Source organism: Diceros bicornis, chromosome 8 (assembly GCF_020826845.1).
Source record: "Diceros bicornis minor isolate mBicDic1 chromosome 8, mDicBic1.mat.cur, whole genome shotgun sequence".
NCBI classification, from domain to species: domain Eukaryota; kingdom Metazoa; phylum Chordata; class Mammalia; order Perissodactyla; family Rhinocerotidae; genus Diceros; species Diceros bicornis.
Window position 1 is genome coordinate 7,645,732 of NC_080747.1, and position 18,896 is coordinate 7,664,627.

Consider the following 18,896-nt stretch of genomic DNA (forward strand, 5'->3'; position numbering starts at 1 on the left):
CTTCCTTGTAGGCAAGGTCATCTGTACGCCGGGACCAATGCGAGCCGCCACCTCAGAGACTGTGAGACGCATAAGGCACTGTAGGGCCGGGCACGAGGCTGACACTCACTGCAGCGGGCAGACTGGGGTCCCAGGGTCCCAGCTTGGCCTACACCAACCCTACAGGCTCCAGACGCCTATCTCCACAGCTCTGAAGCAGCTGGGGGAGCAGTGCGTGAGGAAGCCCTGGGGTCTGCCACCTGAGGTGGCTAAAAACAACCCTAGGTGGGGCTCAGCTGCCAGGATGGGGTGCAGCATGGAGCCTGGCTGTGGAGCCCCCTCCCTTGAAATCATGGCTCAGAGTCCTTAGAGGGGGGGGTCACTGACCCCTGGCCACCAGAGCAGGTCATCTCGAGCTCCCACCTCTGACAATGCCTCCTGCAACTCCCCCATCCTGGCAGAAGCAGGGTTTGCAGTGGGCTGCACCACAGCCGCGCCCCAAGGATACAGGAGCTCCCGGTCCTAGTCTGGCTGCAAGTTTCCTGAGACGTCAAAATCACCAGGGCAGACCCCGGGGATCAGCTGCCTCAGTCAGCCCTCCTGGGTGCTGGGGAGAGGCACCAGGGACAGGGTCCTCCTAATCTTCCAATCGTTCCCAGCTGCCCAACTCCTGGGCCGGGCACTCAAGGCCTCTCCACCCCAGGCTCCACCCACTCCTCCTCCATCTTCTCCCACTCCCCACCACTCCCTCAAGCCTTCCCTGCTCTAACCACACAGAACAAGTGTCTCCCCACCCTCATTCCCGTCTTCAAATCCTAAACACTGCCAAGGCCTGCTGCTCGTCCCACCATGGTGATGCTCCACTTACCCTGGCGTGGGGCTCAGCGTGTTCCTAGTCCTGCCTCACAGGTGAGGACACAGCCTGTGAGCTCCTGAGGGAGGCCGATCCCCTCAGGACATGACTACCCCTGACAGCAGCGGCAAGGGCCCCTGGCCTGAGGCCCCAGGCCCTGATCGTCCAGCTCTTACAGTGACTCAAGGGGAACTCGGCGTCTGGCCTCCCACCCTGCTACACTCACATCTGAAAAGCAACCAGCACCCTGCCATTCTAACAAAGCCCCAAGGGCGAGCGTCCTCTCCGCCTCACCTGTTTCTGCCCTTTCCCAGCTGGTGCACACCCCTCTTCCTTAGAGCCCCGACAGGCAGAGCCCAGCGCAGCCTTACCTTGATGACCCGCAGGGGTTTGCTGGGGTTGTTTTTGTCCAGGTAATTGATGTACCCAGACAGGGAGATGCTGAGGAGGTGGTCCTTCTGCCACAAGCAGCCCAGCTGCTGGTCCAGAACATTGGAGCCCATTGTAAACGTGTTGACGACAGAGTTCACATTGACGTCCCAAATTTTAGAGGTTTTGTCTCCGGAAGCAGAAAGCAAATGGGTGCTATCAGGACTCCAACTAATCTACTCAAACAAAATGGCATGTCCCATGTCAGAGCATTCCAGAGTGAGAAGGGACCCACGAAAGCAGCCTGTCCACAGCCTTCATTTCTGAGCAGGGAGAAGGAAAGCCCAGGAGGTGGAGGGACATGCCGGGTAGAATGGAGATGAGAACTTGGGCCTTCTGCTCTGGCCACTTGCTTCCCCAGCCATGTCACCCTGTTCTGGGTGACCTTGAAGCTCTATACCACTGCCCCAACTCTGAAACCCTCATTTCAAGCTTCTAACTGCACAGGCAAATACAGTCCAACCACAACCACAAAGTCACGAAGCACAAGTCCATACTTACAGCATAAATGCCTCCGTCGTGAGCCTTGCTTCCGCCCAGCGCGCACACTTTCTCTCCCGTCTTCCCATCATAGATGTATATCTTTCAGGAATTAAAAATATATGTGGATCATATGTGTGTGCATGCTCTCAGCAGTTAGCATGCCAAATGAGCTCTTCCTTATCTATCATCGCTCTATCATCAAGAAAGTTTGCAACTGTGACTCTTAAAAAAAAAGAATTAATCTAAAAAAAGTGCTAATAGATTGAGTTTTGAGCTCGATTTAACAGGAGAGAGATAGAGAGATGTGTTTATTGTGCTTTGAGGACAAAGACCCTAACTGAGCCGTGTACTGGGAACTGGGAAGGAGGGAGATTTCTAAGTTTTGCACATTGAGACAGGCTTTACTAAGTCTGTCTGTTCTGAACAGTCGCAGAGGATAACCAGATGAACCCCCACCTCCATGGCCCCCAGCCCTTACCTGGCCGTCAGCACTAGCCGTGGCAAATCTGTTCCCGTCAGGAGAGAATCGCACACAATTGACAAAGCGGCTGTGGTCCTGTAAGAAAGGGGACAGTTAACACCTGACAACAAGAAGTTCAGGAAAGCCTTCTATGAAACACACAGGTACTATTACCAGTCTGAACTGCCAGGCCACAGGAAGACTCCAGAATGAGTCCCAAGCAGCTCCTGACTGGCTGGGAGGTCTGGTTCAGGCCGCCCGGAAAGCCGTGCTCCAGCCAGACCTCCCTCCCTATGACGTGTCCCCTGATCTCCGCAGACGGAAACAGCCCTCTTCTCTCTCAGCCCCGGAGTGACCTCAAGCCCCAGACCTTAAGCTTCCTGACACCAGGATCACGAGGCCTCTTCCCCGAGTCCCCAGGGTCCGACCCAGGCCCAGTACACAGCAGGTGCTCAGTGGGTCCTTGCTGAAGGACCCACTGAGGTTTTAAAGAAATTAAAAATGGTTATGACCTTCAAGGGAATGAGTCTGAGTGACTGACGAGAAATGACCTCCAGGGTAATTCCCTTACCTGAAAAAGTAAATGAACTCATTCTTAGGATCCTCAGTCAAGAAGGGTTTACACCACAGAATGATTCTCCAAAAACCCCAAACACCAAGCCACCAACACAAGGCCTGGCCCCTCTCCCACCCCCCCTGTAAGCACACATTAAGCGTTGCTTATCCACACAGAGGGAAGACCATGTGAAGATGGAGGCCGAGACTGGGGTGCTGCCACAGCCAAGGAACGCCTGGGCTGTCAGAATCTAGAAGAGGCAAGGCAGGAACGAGAGGGAGCACAGCCTTGCTGACACCTTGACCTCAGACTTCTGGCTTCCAGAACTGAGAGAATAAATTCCTGTTGTTTAAGCCACCCAGTTGGTAGTACTTGGTTATCGCAGCCCCAGGAAACTAACACGTAACAAATGTCTTTAACGCTCACGTAATAACCCTTCAAGTAAACTGTGCCCGCTGCCCTGATGAAGAAACCCAGGCCAGGAAGGAGAAATCAGATGCCGAGGTTCCCCTGCAGGGAGGCCACAGAGCCAGGGACCAAAGGAACCGATGTCCCTGCAAAGTCCAATTGGGAGAGTCAGCAGAACGGCCGTCAGTAAGTACAGTTGTTTCCCGGGTTAGGCAGCTCTCACCTCAGGAACCACACGACTGAGGTGGTGGCTCCAGGTGGCCCACCTGCTGAGACTTCCAGGCCAGGCGCTTGCTCCCAGCTCCATCAGATAGAGTGAAACCTCCCTGGCCAGAAGAGATGCAGTCCAGAGCTCAGGTGCAAAGCTAGCCTGCACTTCCCACTGAGCGACAATTAAACTGTAAATTACACCCTCAGTGACAAGGCCAGAGGCAGCTGAAACTTCACCTGGCTCCAGGGGTCCCTCCTCAAGGGTCATGTCCTCTCACAGGGGGTCAAGCCAAGACCTGGTCCTACAGCGAGTGAGTCATGGATGCAGAGATCCTCCCACCGCACTGACAGATGATGAAAACTTGAGAACTGCAAGGATCCTGACCACGGGCAGCGGTGACTGCTGACTGCTGACTCACACAACCACAGCTTCCACCCAGTGGGTGACCAGAGCTCGTCGTGCCTCACTTCAGCAAGCACTGTCGTGGGACTGGGACCTTGCCCTGACCCTGGAGCTTGTCCTGTGGGATCATCATCACCAGCACCTACGACGGGGCCCAGTGCTGAGGCTCGACCAGGCGCCGCAGTGAGGTCTGCAAGGTGCCTTGGCGCCCCGCAGGTCAGGGCGACCCTGAGGCCCAGATGCGGAGAGAGCACAGTCTGGCTCTAGTGCTGAAGCGCCCTTTCCTGTGTTCAAGCTGAGCTGTGTGTTCTGCTTTTTAGTTTCTCCTGTCCGCTCTTTCTGGCTCTAAGGCTTGCGTTCTGTTGTCCGCGGTCCTGGGTACGCGGAGCTGGAGGACAGCGGTTTCCCACTGGGCGCACAATTAACTTTCCAAACTGGGATCTCTCAGCCCTCCTGACTATTCTGCCTCCATGGTTGTCACACACCCACCACCCCACCACTGCGAGGGGCCTTGGGGAGCCTCCAGGCACGTCTGTACAGGAGACAACCAGGCCCAGAGAGGGACAACCCAGGTCTCCAATTTCTCATCTAGAACCCTGGACTCAAGTGTGCCAGCTCCATGCCCCGGGCAGGAGGCGGGGAGCCACCCAGAGTCAGAGCTTTCACTCCTCAGGCCGACTGCCACCCTCTGCCACCCACCCAAGGCTCTAAGAGAGCCAGCTGCACACAGAGGCCCACGTCCCTCTGTCCTTGTCAGCGCTCAGGGCCCTATGCTGTCCTCCCTCAGGGCCCTATGCTGTCCTCCCTCAGGGCTGCAGGGCCAGCAATGGTTCAAAGGCAGTGGCAGGGAGGTCTCTGAGACACAGCTGTCCAGACTCCTCTCTCGTTCCTCGCAGGACCGCCCTGTGGGGAGGACGGGGTGGCAGGCACAGGTCCTCCTTCTGGATGAGGTCAAAGGAAAAGCTCTTAAGTGACAAAACCATGGCTCAAGTCCTAGACATCTGACCAAGCGCCTAGTCCTCTCACCCCTGACCTCTACCGGTCACCCACCCCCCCGCAGCTCCAGGTTTCCTCCACAGTGACGGGATGGGGGGCTGGGGGTGGCTCCCCCCCCCCCCCGGGTCCCTGTGACCGACCAGGCCCCGGCCGGCCCAGGGAAGCAGGGCTCCCCAAGAACTGGGATGCCCAAAGGCCTTGCAGCTAAGGGGGTGCCATGGTGGGGCGCTGATTTCTCTTCACTGGATACAAGGAATATGCTATGCATTAGAGGAAGATTCAGCCACCGTTCAACTCCACCTCATAACAAACTCCAGCTTCACTGGTTCCCTGAGAGCACAGGAACGCCGCCCGTACAGCCCCAGTCACAGGGTCAGCACGCCCTCCTGAGAGGCAGCAGACACCGAGCCCCGTGCCCGCCCAGCTCCGCGCAGCGACCCAAGCGATACTCCCTCAGAAAGGCCTTCCCTGACCGCCCGCCCCGTCTCTCTGGATCCCTTTCCTCGGTCACAGCACTCAGCAGTCCCCGACGTTACAGGACTTCGCACGAGTTGATGTGTTTGTTGTCCCCCTCCCCGGGCTCCTGGGGGGCCCCTGACTGGCGTGGGTTTAGTGAAGGCCAGACAGAGCAGACGTCTGGGCGCTGTGTGGCTTTAGGAACTCCTCCTTGTCGGCTCTTCCTGCGACTCAAGCCAAGCGTCCAAATGAGCAGGAGACTGATGTCTGCTCCTGAAATAGCCCATTTAAAGGGAAGGAGCAGCAAACAGCCCATTAACCAAAAAAATGAGGGCTAAAAATAGCCCCTTCCACAGGGAGCTCAGGCCAGAGTACAAAGAAACAGTTTGGGGAAACATCATGGGGGGTTCCTGGCTGCCCAACCCAGCCGCCACCTACTGAGCTGGGGCTCCTGGCCCCTGTCCCTCTCCAACTGTGGGGTCACAGCAGCATCCTAGAGGCCCAGCCCCCACTCATTTGGGCAGTCCTCTGGTGTGGAAGGGCCTTGGTGCTGGCCCACCCCTGCCCGCCCTTCAGTCACAGCCAACACTCACTGGAGCTCTGGGGGGACTGTGTCAGTGGATCCTCCCAAGAACCCTGACTGTCATTACCCGGCCCCTGCTCCCGCCCAGTCACTACCTCCCCCAGCGTCATTACCTCCCCACACCACCGCTACTGGTCCCCCCACCGTCATTACCTCCCTCATAGTGTTACCTCCCTCTCACCACTAAGAAAACTGAGGCGTGAAGCAATTAGGTAATAATTAAGTAATGCACCCAACTCTATGTCACTGATAGGGACAGAGCACCACTGGGCTCCATGGCCTGACTCCAGCATGCATGGCAGACTAGCTGGTCAGCTCAGGTGTCCCCTCTGGGAGCCCTCCCTGGTTCCCCTAGCCTCAGCTGTCCCTATACATAGGACTCTCACTAACCCTCATGCTGCAATGCCCTGTGCCCACCTGCCTCGCTCCCTTGTCATGAGCCCGTGGAAGGACAAACAGGCTCAGACACCTGTGCCCACCACACCTCCTCCCTCCTTGGGTGCAGCCTCCACAGTCAGCGCTCAGAAATGGGTTTCTACCCTGACCTGAAGTGCTGCCTCGCCCTGTTTCAGTCCACCGCCCCCTCGCAAACCCGGCTCCTCCTCCCTCTGTGAAGTCTTCCCTGTAAAGACCCTGGAGGGGCAGCACTGCGTCCCCACCTGCCTCAGCTTGTTGAGAAGCACAAAGGAGACCACGCACTCCGCCTGCCTCTTCCTGGACAGATCTGCCCAGTGACCACTTTCCTCAGGAGAAAGAGGCCCAGATGAAGGGACAAAGGCTCGTTCTAGGCTCGTTCTAACCCTCCCTGGGCCACTTAACATCCACACGAGCCTGGCCAGGTCACTCACCCTGCTGCCCACCGCGGTTTGCTCAGTAGTAGACCAGGAAGGAGACGATGGGGAGGAGAAGAAGGCCCTGCTGACCTCCCAGTGTGGCCATCACTAACGCACACACAGCTCTGTGAAAAGCAAGACCACCTGACACAAGGGGGGATGGCTAAGGGCGAGGTGGGGGTATTCGGTGTGCCCAGCCCACTGCCAGGCACGGTCAGGCACCTGATACACACTTGAACTGAAACTCCTGCTTTCTGCCCTCTAGTGAGCAATGAAACAGGAAAAGACAACCAGAAAATCTCCCATATTAGACCTCAAATTTTACCTAGTGGTCCAGGGAGGCAACACGGGGTCTAATAATAGCCAAGACTGAGTTTTCTAGCTCAACTCACCTCCGACTGTTTGGAAGGAAGTGGGACACCCCGCTTAGCGCCAGCTGTGATGTGTACCACCACACACAGGGGGCAGGTGAAAGCCCATCCTGGAGCAGTTGGCCAGCCGTGCAGCTCACCTCGGCCGAGAGAAGACCAGGCGTCCCCTCCACCACAGGTGTGCTCCACCCGCTCTCAGACACTTAGGCGGATGTGGCAGGAAGTTTCCAGTTCCAGGTCACATGGCAACAGCCTGGACAAATGAGTCCCCTGACATTTGTTGCTCTAAGCAATAATTTAATTAGACACAAACTATTCCATCAACTGCAACACCTGGGGCCTGGACACAGCTCTCAGAGGTGCCTGCTCCAGAAGGAGCGTGTGTGGTCACCCAGGCAGCCAACCTGCTCACCCGAGAGAGGAGGAAGCAGAAGGCCGGAGAGATAGAAACTTGCCCAAGCCTGAGGTGGGCAAGGCTCACAGAGAAGGCGGGTGGCTAGAGACCCTTAGCGGGGCCTGTTGTAGCAAAAGCAGACGCAGCCATCACAGGGACATGCTCGGCGGCAAGAGATCCCTGTGGCGGAGGCAGGAGTAGGCAAGGTCCCACCTGCCCCCCTTTCAGGCCACCCTTAGGTCCTCAAATGGGAACCTAAACCTTTGTCCACAGAATGCCAGAGCCGGAGGTAAAGACCATGCAGCCCAAAGCCTCCGTCACACAACGGGTCTCCTGTGATCCTGGGAAGTGTCACCTCCTCGGTCGCCCACTGCATCTGAAACGTGAGTGGGCTGTGGGTAAGCTGGTGCCAGGGCCTGTTCCAGGTGAAAGCTTCCTCCACCCTGTGCTCCTGCAGCCTCTTAAACCCACCTCGGGTTTAGGCCACAAGGACTAAAGCTGGCCCCAGGGCCTGGGTGGGAGCCGGCAGTCTGGCTAAAGCTGAGCTGTGACTCAGCTTTAGAGGAACCAAGAGTCAACACTCTTGTTCTGCACAATATGAGAAGCTGGTTTAAACCAACATACTCATGAACAAAATGGAAAAGCAACACGACCCCCACGCTCAGGCCAGCAGGACGGACAGGTGGCCTAACCTGACATAAGAACCGTCACTCAGCTTTGTCTTGGAAATACCACTTTCATTTCCACTCGAGTGCAAACAGCATCTGAGTTTTGTTTCGGCATGTACTGCAATTCAGAACACAATTTACTCCTTTTCAAGGCAGCCACTTGAACTCAACCCCTGTGCTTCTCACATGCCCACCCCTTATCCCAGGGCCTTCAACACGGTCAAGAGAAAGTGGCAGGAGCTGGAACCTGGATGGACGGGCGGCCTCCACATTACAGCTTTACTCTGGGGTTGTGAAGGCCTAGGGCAGATACACACTGAAAAGCTGCAGACTGATCCCAAACGTCATCATCACCTTACAAGGCATTCTGGGTGTGTGGGGGGCCTGAGTGCCCTCCTGCCCTTCCTGTGCCAGGTCAACTGAGCCTGTTAGAATCCTTCCCAATGGAAGCCCAAAGAATTCCTCACGGACACTCAGACTTTTACAGCATCTCTCACGTCCTTCCTCCAGCTCCAGGGGGCCAGCGGAAGAGGCTTATCGTCATCCTGTTGCCCAAGGGGGCCGGAGGCATGACCAGCCTGAGAATCGCAAAGCCAACCAGCTGCAGCGCTGGGCTGCCACCCAATGTCCCCCATTCCTGGTCCACAGGCCCTTCCGGTCTCACCTAGGTCCTTACACAGGACCCACGGGTGATGGGCTGCACGGAAGACTTGAGGACAAGCTGTGTGCCCTCCCTGGAGATAGGTGCCAGCTGGGCAAACGTTTCCACCCGACATTCCTGGGCCCAGGCCTCGGGGTAAGGGCTGTGTTCTCAGGTTAGAAGGAAAATGGAAAGAAAGAATATTGCAGCCAAGTCTCTGAGTGAGCATACACAGAAGGCTGGCAGGGTGGTGAGGGCACAGGCTCTAGCTGACTCGACCACCCACGACTGAGCCTTTCCCCGCTGGGTTTAATCTACTTCTGCAAAGAGGAAATGAGCCCTCTCCAGGCAGGGAAAGGAGCCCTACTCACCTACAGCCCAGATCAGGGCCAAGTGAAACCAAACAGAAGGGTGGGGGGCATGAGAGCAGCACGGCTTCCCTGAGACAAGCTAGGGCAGCCTCCTATTGCCACAGATGCCTCTGATCTCCCTCCTTCCTCTCTTGGGTACAGAGCAGATGTTCAGTTACTTGACTCAGCATTTTTACCTGGTGTTCCACGGTACTTCTATTCCCACTTAGGAACACTGACCATGAACTACAGCCTTCAGCAAAGCCCTCACCACTTTCCAATTAAGCAGCAGCCGCAGGAGACAGTATCTGAGAACTGCAGGGTGTTGGGAAGGGACCTCGGAGCTGCACACCCCACAGGGCACAGAAAGCCTTGTTGTGCTTCTCAGGCAGCCAGCCAGGCCCTGCTCAGAGGCTCCAGGACGAAACAAACCCACTTCACTACAAAAAGGGAACCTGTGTAGAGCCCTTCTGTACCCGAGCCAAGATCTGTGTCTGGAAATTCTGCCCACTGCACAAGTCCTGCCCTCTGGGGACCTGCTGAGGAAGCGTCATCGCCCTTTTTGGCTACGCCCTGCCCGCTGTTATGATTCACTGTGTTCACTCATCAAAGTTAACAGGAGTCTGCAGCCAGCACCTTTAAGGGCATTATCTCACTTAATCTTCGATGAAACAGGACACTGAACCGCTCCGGACCTTCGGGCAGTCATTCATGGTTAAATGCTCTGATGCCGATGCCCTCCACACCCACCTTGCAGATGGGAAAAGTGAGGCTTATAGAGGTCAGGCCCTTGTCCCAGTCAGGGAGCATGTGCAGAGCTGGGACTCAGACCCCAAAGCCATTTATATCCAAAGCCTGTGACATGGCACTAGGACATTTAGAGCACGCATCTTCCACAGGCAAAGCATCTCATTCTCCTCATCACATATCACTTTAGAGGTGTGTCCCTGCCCTCATCATCTCTTCTAAGGAGGCAGCAGAGGAGACAAATCCAGATGTCTCTGGAAGCTCACCTGCTCTGCCACTTTGGTAGCTCAGCAGGTCTCCAAGAGCAGGCTGACACCAGGCCTGGACTTCCCCTTTCTAACAAGGCATCTCCAGGCCAGGAGGCCCACCTGGTCACACAGCGTCAGAAATGCACCCTGCCCCCATCCCAGAAATATATATATGGCCCCAGGGCAAAGCCCTGCCCTGTGCGCACCCTTTCCTACTGGAACCACCCATGCCAGCCTAAGTGCAGGGCTATGAGGCCTGGGGACTGGTGTGGGGTGAGGTTCCCCCTATAAACCCTACTTTCCACCTACACACCACGACATTAATGGGGTGTGCCCATGACCTTTCTGCTATCAGCATCTAACAGGTCTAGACGCTGCTGGCTTCACATACAAACCACAAAGTTAGAACCACCTTACAGGGAGAAGTGCACTTACGCCAATTGTAAACTTGAACTTGAATGGTGGCCCCTCAAAGAAGGCGGCGCAGTTATCGTCGCTGCCCGTCGCCAGCCGGTATGGCCTGCTCTGCTTGATGTCCACGCTGTTGATGACTTTGTTGTGTCCCGTGATCTCGCCCACAGAAGAGCCACTGTCCCACAGGAAGACGGCTCCAAACCTTCACCCAACGAGAGGAGTCGCAGGAAAACAAACAAATCAATGCCAGGGAGGGTCGACGAGACATGGCAGTGGAGCTGCCAGTGCCTAAAGGAGGGAAGTGGGTGCCGGCAGCGCAGCCCCGGCTCATGACCCTGCTGCATACACACTGGTGACAAGAACACACACTGAGGCACTGGGTGTCCTTGTCTGTATGGTCCAGCCTCCACGTGCAAGATGTCTTAAAAGCAACTGCCAGGGAACAGCTTTATGGCTTTCATAACAGTTTTATTGGGGGGAACCGAGAAATAGACCACTCACCATCCCCTACCAGAAAGGAGGTGATGGCTTGCTTTCAGCTGGCACTCATTGAAAATGTTTTGGTTACTATTTGTGACCGAATGAAAAAGAAATTATTAAGACCATCAGGAATGACTTGAAAAACTACAGAAGAATGAATACCTAACAGAACATGCACTGAAAAGAACCTCTGAGTAAGAGAAATAAAGACATGTGCCCGCCAAGTTGAAATGCTTGCAGGCAGCGTGGTGCCGTGGAGAGAACCCTGACCGCACTGGAGTAAGAAAATCTGGGTTGTGGCCCTGACCCTGCTGGTCACTAGACCCCGAGTGCGGCAGCCATTCAGGCCGCCTATCCAGTATCCACCTGCCCTTTCTTCCTTAGTAAGGCGACCTCAGGGGATGGGCCCGGCTAGGGGAAATGCCCAGCCTGCGTTACAGCTAGGTGTGGCCATGCGGAAGCTGCTGGGAGGGACCCAATAATGCTCGTAAGAGCATCTCTTTCACTTTCTCCCTTTCCTGCTTCCTGCTGCCTCGAACGTGGGCACGATGGCTGGAGTTCTAGAAAGCGAAGGGCCAAGGATGTCAGAGACAGCGAGAGAAGGCACCTGGGCCCTGAGACAAACTGAGGGGTTTACCCATGGTTACATGCCGCTCAGGCCAACCCTGAAGGAGCCAGTGGCTTGGGCTAGTCACACACCTGTGAACGGGGCTGGAGAGGCCCGGCACCTATGGGGACTCAACACACACTAGTCCACGCTGGCACTGATGTCACTGCAGCCCTCCCAACAGGGACACCTAAGAAAGGAAGCCAAGCAAGGGACACAAACAGGGAGGCCGGGGCCAGAGACTCACTTCTCCCTTCCTTCCCCGACCACGGCGATCCTCTTGCTGTCTTCCGTCCAAGCGATGTCCTTGATCTTCCCCGCGAAAGGCTGGTACTCATACTTCAAGAGATGCTCCTTCTGCGTGGTATCCCAGATCCTCAGCTTCCCAGACACATCTGCAGACACAACGGGCGGTGAGAGCCACAGTCACCACTGGGCCAGGGCCGTGTAGGCACGAGGCATGCCCACGCAGCACCGCCTGGGGTTCGCAGGCTTGCTGGAGTTGGCTGAGGCTGTAGCTGGGAGGAGGGCCGTGTTTTAGGTAAATAATACCCAGCTACTCGTCAGAGCCTGCTGCCTCCACGAGGACCACCACTGGGTCTCTGCATTTCAGCCGCAGTCACCCGGATTATAAGACGTGTGTAGGAATCAGACAGCCCAGCGACACACGGTGCCAAACCCAACGTGTCAGGGAGCAGTTTCGTTTCATTTTGTATTTCTGTCCCTGTAGGAGGATCTAAATGGCATATGGACCTTGGGCAACTCCCTTAACACTCGGGAGCTAAAGTTTACTTCATTTGTAAAGTGACACAGTGTCACCCGCCTCTGCCGTGCAGCTGCCGCAGTAACTAATGGAAACAAGGCGCACAGCTGGGCGTGCAGCCTGGCGCACGGTGTGACTTGCACGGCAGCCCCAGCCCCCTCGCAGCTCCTCACCCACACCCCAGGCAACCAGAAGCCTCACTCATGACAGCGAGGCACAATCCACAACTCAGGACTGTTGCATGAGTAAGAGCCTTTTGTGAGACACCTGTGGTGGGTGTCGGAATGAATTGTACTCCAGAGTGTGGCCCACGTCTCTTCTCACGGCAGCGTCTGCAGCAGTTAGTAATAGACTAACAGCCCCTCTCCTTCCCTGCCACGATCCTGTCACCAAGATCCAAGCACCAACCCAACACGCCCTTCCCAAACTAACTCTTGAGGCTTAAAACCTCAGCCCAGAATGGGTCTGGGGTCCTCCCGGCGGGCAAGCTCACACTGTGTTTCCAGGAACCCCAGGCCCACTTCAGCACTAAACACAAAACTCTACAGCAGCTCCTGTGAAAACAGCTTTGGTTCTGTTCTGGCCGAGCCAAGGGAGGGCGGAGGCTGCACAGGGCAGCATGGAGAGCCAGCCCCTGCCCCATGTGGATGTGGACTAGCCAGCCTTACAAGGATCTAAAGATCACGCAGAGGACTGGAACCCCATCTGGGAGGTAGCTGCAGGCTTTCCAAAGTACTGGGAACTCCCAACTCAGGGGACTTGGAACCCAGGGACCCCCGTCCCCTGGCACACCAGGTACCAGGTAACCCACTTAGCCAGAGAGCATACCACTTTTCCAGCCTCCCTCATCCTCACACCAAACCCCACACTATTTTTAGCCCAGGGCCCTAATCTCTGCAGTAAATGTTTCGTTGTCTTTGCTGGATTCAAAGGACCAGTGCACTGGAAACGTCCAATGTGATCTTTGCCCAAGAATACCTGGACCTGTGTCCAGGTATTGAGCCCCAATCTCCCTCAGTTCCTCTGCCAAATCAGGGCGCTTTTACGAGACGAAAATGTCAAAGTGATCCTTTACTCATGGGGACTGTCCTTGGCAACAGTCTCTGCGACAGCCCTCCTCATTGATTCCGCACTAGCATCTGAAAGCCATCGATTTCTGTCGGGTTAAGACCCACCCTGGGACCGGGCAGAGGGCAGCCAGGCCTCAGCTCAAAGTACTAAGGCAGGGAGGCTGTGCCAAGCAGGCAGCAGGGCCCTTGCCAACCACAAATCTCTCCTGAGAAGACACAATTTTAACAGGCGCCAGGGCCAGATCTTGGGGCTGTAAATGAAGAGGCGTTTTGCTGGCAAGTAGGGCTGGAAAAAAAAATTCACAGGGCTAAAATAAATCATGGGATATATTAGAGCAAGTTTGACAGATGGAGTCAAAGTAGTCTAAACACAAAAATCATTAAGTGCCCACTATGTGCCAGACTCTTGGCCAAGCCCTGCACACACAACCCCAGCCGGCTGGCGTTAGCTGTCGCCTGTTGCCTTGGTGCATCCTGGTTTTGGTGAAAGACACTATGGTCACTCGCTGTCAGGTGCCCACTAGCGCAAGACCCACCCTAGGCATTCTGCGAGACTTGCCGCACTGGATCCTCCCCAAACCAACCTGGTAGGTACCAGCACCCCGGTTTATAGAAGAGCAATGTAAGGCCCAGCAAGGGGAGTTATTTAAGGAAGGTAGCACAGCTGCGAAGGGGTGAACCCTTCAAAGACAGGTCCCTGCACTGCCTGCCATGCAGGGAGCGAGGGCAGTGTAGACAGAACCTTCGCTGGTGTGTATGAATCCTGGCCCTCCCCGACAGGGTGGTTAGTTTTTTCATCAATTCGTTCATTTCTGTCGCTCTCCAGGGGAGGCTGAGGCGGCTCACATCAGCCCGTTCACTGGCTCTCCCTGGGGCCTGAGACCAGGCTGGGCACAGCCAAGGCAGCCAATAAATATTTGTTGAGTGTATGAATGAATGAACGAATGAATGGGAGACTTGAGGTAAGCCACTCTTAACTTGTGCCTTTCTCGCCTGTAAATGTTTGTAAAAGATCTACCTTCAAGGATTAAGTGAATAAAGCATCCCATAACCTAAAGATCTTTGTGCCCCTCCTCTTACCCAGCCTCCCACTGAGCCACACAAAAGCCTGGCTGCAGAGAGCAAAGGCCCAGACCACAAATGAAACAAGCAAATGGAGCGCTTGCCTCAAGGCTGGGCATTGTGCTGGGCAGCAGGAAAGGAGCAGCTAATAAAGGTGACAGGAGACAAAGCTACGATTCAAACACACACACTGAGCTCCAATACATCATGATACAGCCGCCTGCAAAGGCCTCTGGCCAACCTCACAAGAGTATTTCTGCTGACCTGAGTTGGAACCAGCTGGAACACTGCAAACTACAAAGTTCTGGAATGGGGCTTTTCAGTGGCTTATACGTTCTTTGTCAGCTCCGGCTGAAACTAATTATAATGCTTCTACCTGTACCCCTGCCCCCTCCTTTACCCTCTTCCTTCTTCCCTCCTCCCCATCCTCCCAAGCCAGGCGCCCAGCTTAGCCCCAGGACTGGGGATGGGGGGGTGGGCAGAGCGGCACCTCAGCCACGCCACATGCGTCCAGGAGCTATGCACTGGTACATGTACCTCCAGAGGCAATGTAGAATCCGCTGGGCGCGTACTTGGCCACCACCACTTGATGGGCGTGTTCTGTGTAGATGTCAGCAACGGCTGGGTTCTGCAGGAAGAGACCCCAAATGAATACAAGGAACATAGGAGCAGCCAAACTGCCTTCCACTCTCCCAATTAACGGATTTCGGGGTGGGGGGAATGACACACACACTTAAAATCTTCCTAAAGAAAATCCTAGAAGTATATCTATCTGCCTACACACACAGTGCCTGCCTGCCTATCTCTGGGTGATAGAATTCCAGGTAACAGTAACCCTTTCTCTCTAGTCTATAATTATAGAACTCAAGGCAATTTTCTTTGGTTGGCTTTTCTGTACTTGCCATAGTACAAATATGTATTTGTGAAATATATACAGGGAATAAGTTTCATCAAAAAAAAAAAAACAAAAAACAAAAAAAACTGTGATTCTAACTTTCTCCTCTTTGTAGAAAGCCGCCAGTTCTTCAAGTCACAGTTCCCGACTCTCTCAGAGCTGTCTCCCCTGCTCTGACCCAGCAGTATCCCAGGCTGCCAAGCAGTGTATGACCTGAAACAGGGCCTTAGACTTTGAGGCACAAGAACAGAGTGGGGCTTGCAGCTGGGAGGAGCCCCACCGTGGGTCACGTATTTGGGAGCCCCTCCTTGTGGGTCACGTAGCTGGGAGCCCCTCGTCAAAAACCTCCCTTTGGGAAATGTGGATTCCCCACACCCTTTCGAGGTACAGATCAAAGGTGGGCCAGACTTTGTGGCAAGAATGGGGCCAGCACTTGGGACTAGAAGCATCTTCACTACTTAAATGTAAGGTTTTAACATATAATTTACTAAAAGTATACCATGGCACCTCCTCCCTCCCCAAACACTTATCACCAAGGGGCCTCAGCAAAACTGAAACACCGTGTGTCCCCAGAGCGGAGCCTGCTTTCAGGAGGGAATGAAGACTCAGCCGTCTAATCCCCCATACCCGCCATCAGCTTCCTGTGAACCAAGTGCTCTCTGAAAAGAGGCAGCTTCCCACAGACAAGACTGAGGACACGTCAGGTCCTAGGGAGGCCGCCCAGGTGAAGGCCCATCTAACCTGACCCCTAACTGCCCCCACCTGTTTCACCTGCCTAGTGGTCTCCTCTCCCTCATCTCCTCACACCCCTCGACAAGATCAGAGGCCTGTACTCTTCTCAGCCTTCCGGCCACAGGATCCCCACCTGCCATCCCACCAGACTGAGACCGGAGAAGTACACCCTAAATTCTAGCCCTGTCACCACCCTTCTGCCATTCTTGCCAGCCCAAAGTCTCTGTAAATACTGTTCACTTGGCCAGCAACACCTCTCCCTGCCTGCTAACGCCTACTTATCTACCAGGCCTAACAGAAGGGCCATCTGCACGAGCTTCCTTTGGTGGCCAGTTCTCTCTGCGCTTCCAAAGCACTGGACACACCCCTGAGGCAGGTATGACACGCTGCAGTCCCCAACCTTCTCGTCCCTCTCCTCCAGCTCTTCTCTGACCTGCTTCCTGTACATTTAGCTCGTTCACCATCACAGCAACTAGCAAATAACAGGTGCTCGAGAAGTGTTTTTGAGGGGGCGGACAAGTTTACACAGTCCTTCTCTTTCACCCCTAGGACTTAACATTTAGTATTACGTGAACATAGCAGGCACTTAATATATGTGGTTCATAAATTAATCCATCTTGGAACAAACATTTGCTAATGAAATTAGAAAGGTATCAGGGATCCAAAGAAGATACTATGAATGGCAAGCACATGAAAAGGTGCTCAATATCATTAGCCTTTTGGGAATTACAAATGAGAACTACAATGAAATATCTTTTATTACCTAATTCTATATTAAAATAAAAGACTGACATCACCAAATGTTGGCAAGATGGAGGGGGGGCACCGGAATGTTCACATATTGCTGGTGGGAACCCAAAATTATGCAGCCAGAAAACAGTTTGGCTGGTTATTTATAAAGTTAAACATAGTTACCATACAAAAACCCAGCAGTCCTCCTGCTAGGTATTTACTCAAGAGAGCTAAACCCACATGTCCACAAAGACACACACGCAAAGGTTCAAACATGCCTTTACTCGTAACAGCCTCAAAGGGGAACCACGCAATGTCTACCAATGGGTGACTGGAGAAACAAGCTGTGCTGTATCCTTCCAGGGGAATACGACTCAGCAATAAAGAGCAAACCATATTATATTCAACGACACGCTGAATCTCAAAAGCATTACGGGGAAAAGCCAGACACAAAAGACAACACCGTACTGCATGATTCCTGTTTTATGAAATTCTAGAAAAGGCAACCTAAAGTGACAAAGCAGAGCAACTGGTAGGGGCTGGGGGTGGAGGGAGCCAAGCGACTAAAGGGCTTAGAGGGCACATTCTGGAATGACTGGCATGTTCTACATCATGACTGTGGTGGTGGTTCTGGGACTGTATTTGTCAAAACTCAAGTTGTACACTTAAATTTTATTGTATCTAAATTGCACCTCAATACAACCATGGTGCCTGGTATCCATCAAATGCCTCCCTAACCCCACCCGCCCCAGCCCAGACGGGTCCTTCACTCTTAACACGGACAGTTCCTGCACAAAGCAGCTGGCAAAGCGGTCTGTGGACAGGCTGCCATCGTGTCTGTTTCAAGGCTGACTGAAGGGCCTTACACCCTATATGGTGGGCACTATGAGCCCACTTAACAGATGAGAAAGCCATCCCACAGGCGACGAACCACCCATGCCGGCACTCATCCTGGCATTGCCTTTAAAAAGGTGGGCTCCAAGGGGCCCTGGGGGAGGGACGGAAGGTGAGTAGGCGGCGGCCTGGGAGGAAGTTCTGCCCTTAGAATATCCTTCCCCTAAATGGTCAGGGTGTGTGAACCCCCAGGGTCATCCCCAGCAGGCTCAGCACCAGAATCCTGGGCTGGATGAGACACCACCCTCGCCCGTATTCCACATACAGCGCACAACTGGGCCAGCGACGCGTCTCCAGGCTGAGAACAACGACCACATCTGAGTCAGCAGCAGCCTCCGCCACTGCCCCGCACACAGGAGGGCCAGCTGCTGGAGCCGGAAATGACACCTCCCCTGCCCCCAAGCGTCCCACCACAGGTCAGGCTCATTCTAGATCGGCACAAGGACTCATTCCAGACGGCACAAGGACTGGGACCCAACCCTCTCCCCACTCCTCCTCCCTCTCTTGCTGTCTCGGGGAAGGAGAACAGGATTTGGGATGAGTACTTATTTGGAGAAGGGCTCAGGAAGGGGGAAAACGAGGGAAGAGAAGACAGCCAGTTCTGGGAGCACCAAGGAGCATCCCCCTTGGAGGGCCTCGGGAGACCGACCATTGAGAACAAGGTGTGGAGGCCAGGGCGCCCTCCTCCGGGCCTTCCTTCCTGCCCTGCTGCAGGCCCCGCCAGCTCTCGCCCTCAAGAGGACAGGAGACTTCAGGCAGACACCAGGAGGAAGCCCTGGCACGGGAGGTCCCATGGCCGCCTAGCGGATGTGGGCAGAGGCTGAGAGAGCCCACTAAACCTCCTGTCATCTCGCCCTCCACCCCAGGCCCGTCCCAGCCCGGCCCACTCTTCTTCCACAGCTTCCAAACCCACCTCCTCTTTCCACCTGGGCCACAGACTCCCCCGAGTTCTTCCTGTGCCTCCTGGGATCACGACGATATCTTTTTAATTGATCTCTACCTTCTATCAATCCACCACAGCCTCGGGGTCCCAACTCTGCTCACCTCACTCTCCTGCTTGAAATCCTTCCCTCAGGAGCTGCAGGGCCTGACTTGCCGCCTCCACTTGTCCCAGACCCCCCATGACCCCTGACCCGTGCAAGGCCCCTTCCCTCCCTGGGTCCACCTGGGGGCAGGAACA

The 18,896-nt window shown here is 54.8% G+C and overlaps 1 protein-coding gene across 1 annotated transcript in view; it reads right to left on the bottom strand.

The window, feature by feature from the left end:
• The window catches only part of WDR1 (WD repeat domain 1), a 45,542-nt gene that overhangs the window by 17,474 nt on the left and 9,172 nt on the right, over positions 1-18,896 (bottom strand). Inside the window, exons 3-8 of the mRNA XM_058546731.1 lie at positions 15,001-15,091; positions 11,816-11,963; positions 10,503-10,683; positions 2,223-2,300; positions 1,763-1,843; positions 1,204-1,437 (exon numbers count right to left, since the gene is read on the bottom strand). Coding sequence (XP_058402714.1) covers positions 1,204-1,437; positions 1,763-1,843; positions 2,223-2,300; positions 10,503-10,683; positions 11,816-11,963; positions 15,001-15,091 — 813 coding nt within the window. The remainder of the gene's footprint in view (positions 1-1,203; positions 1,438-1,762; positions 1,844-2,222; positions 2,301-10,502; positions 10,684-11,815; positions 11,964-15,000; positions 15,092-18,896) is intronic.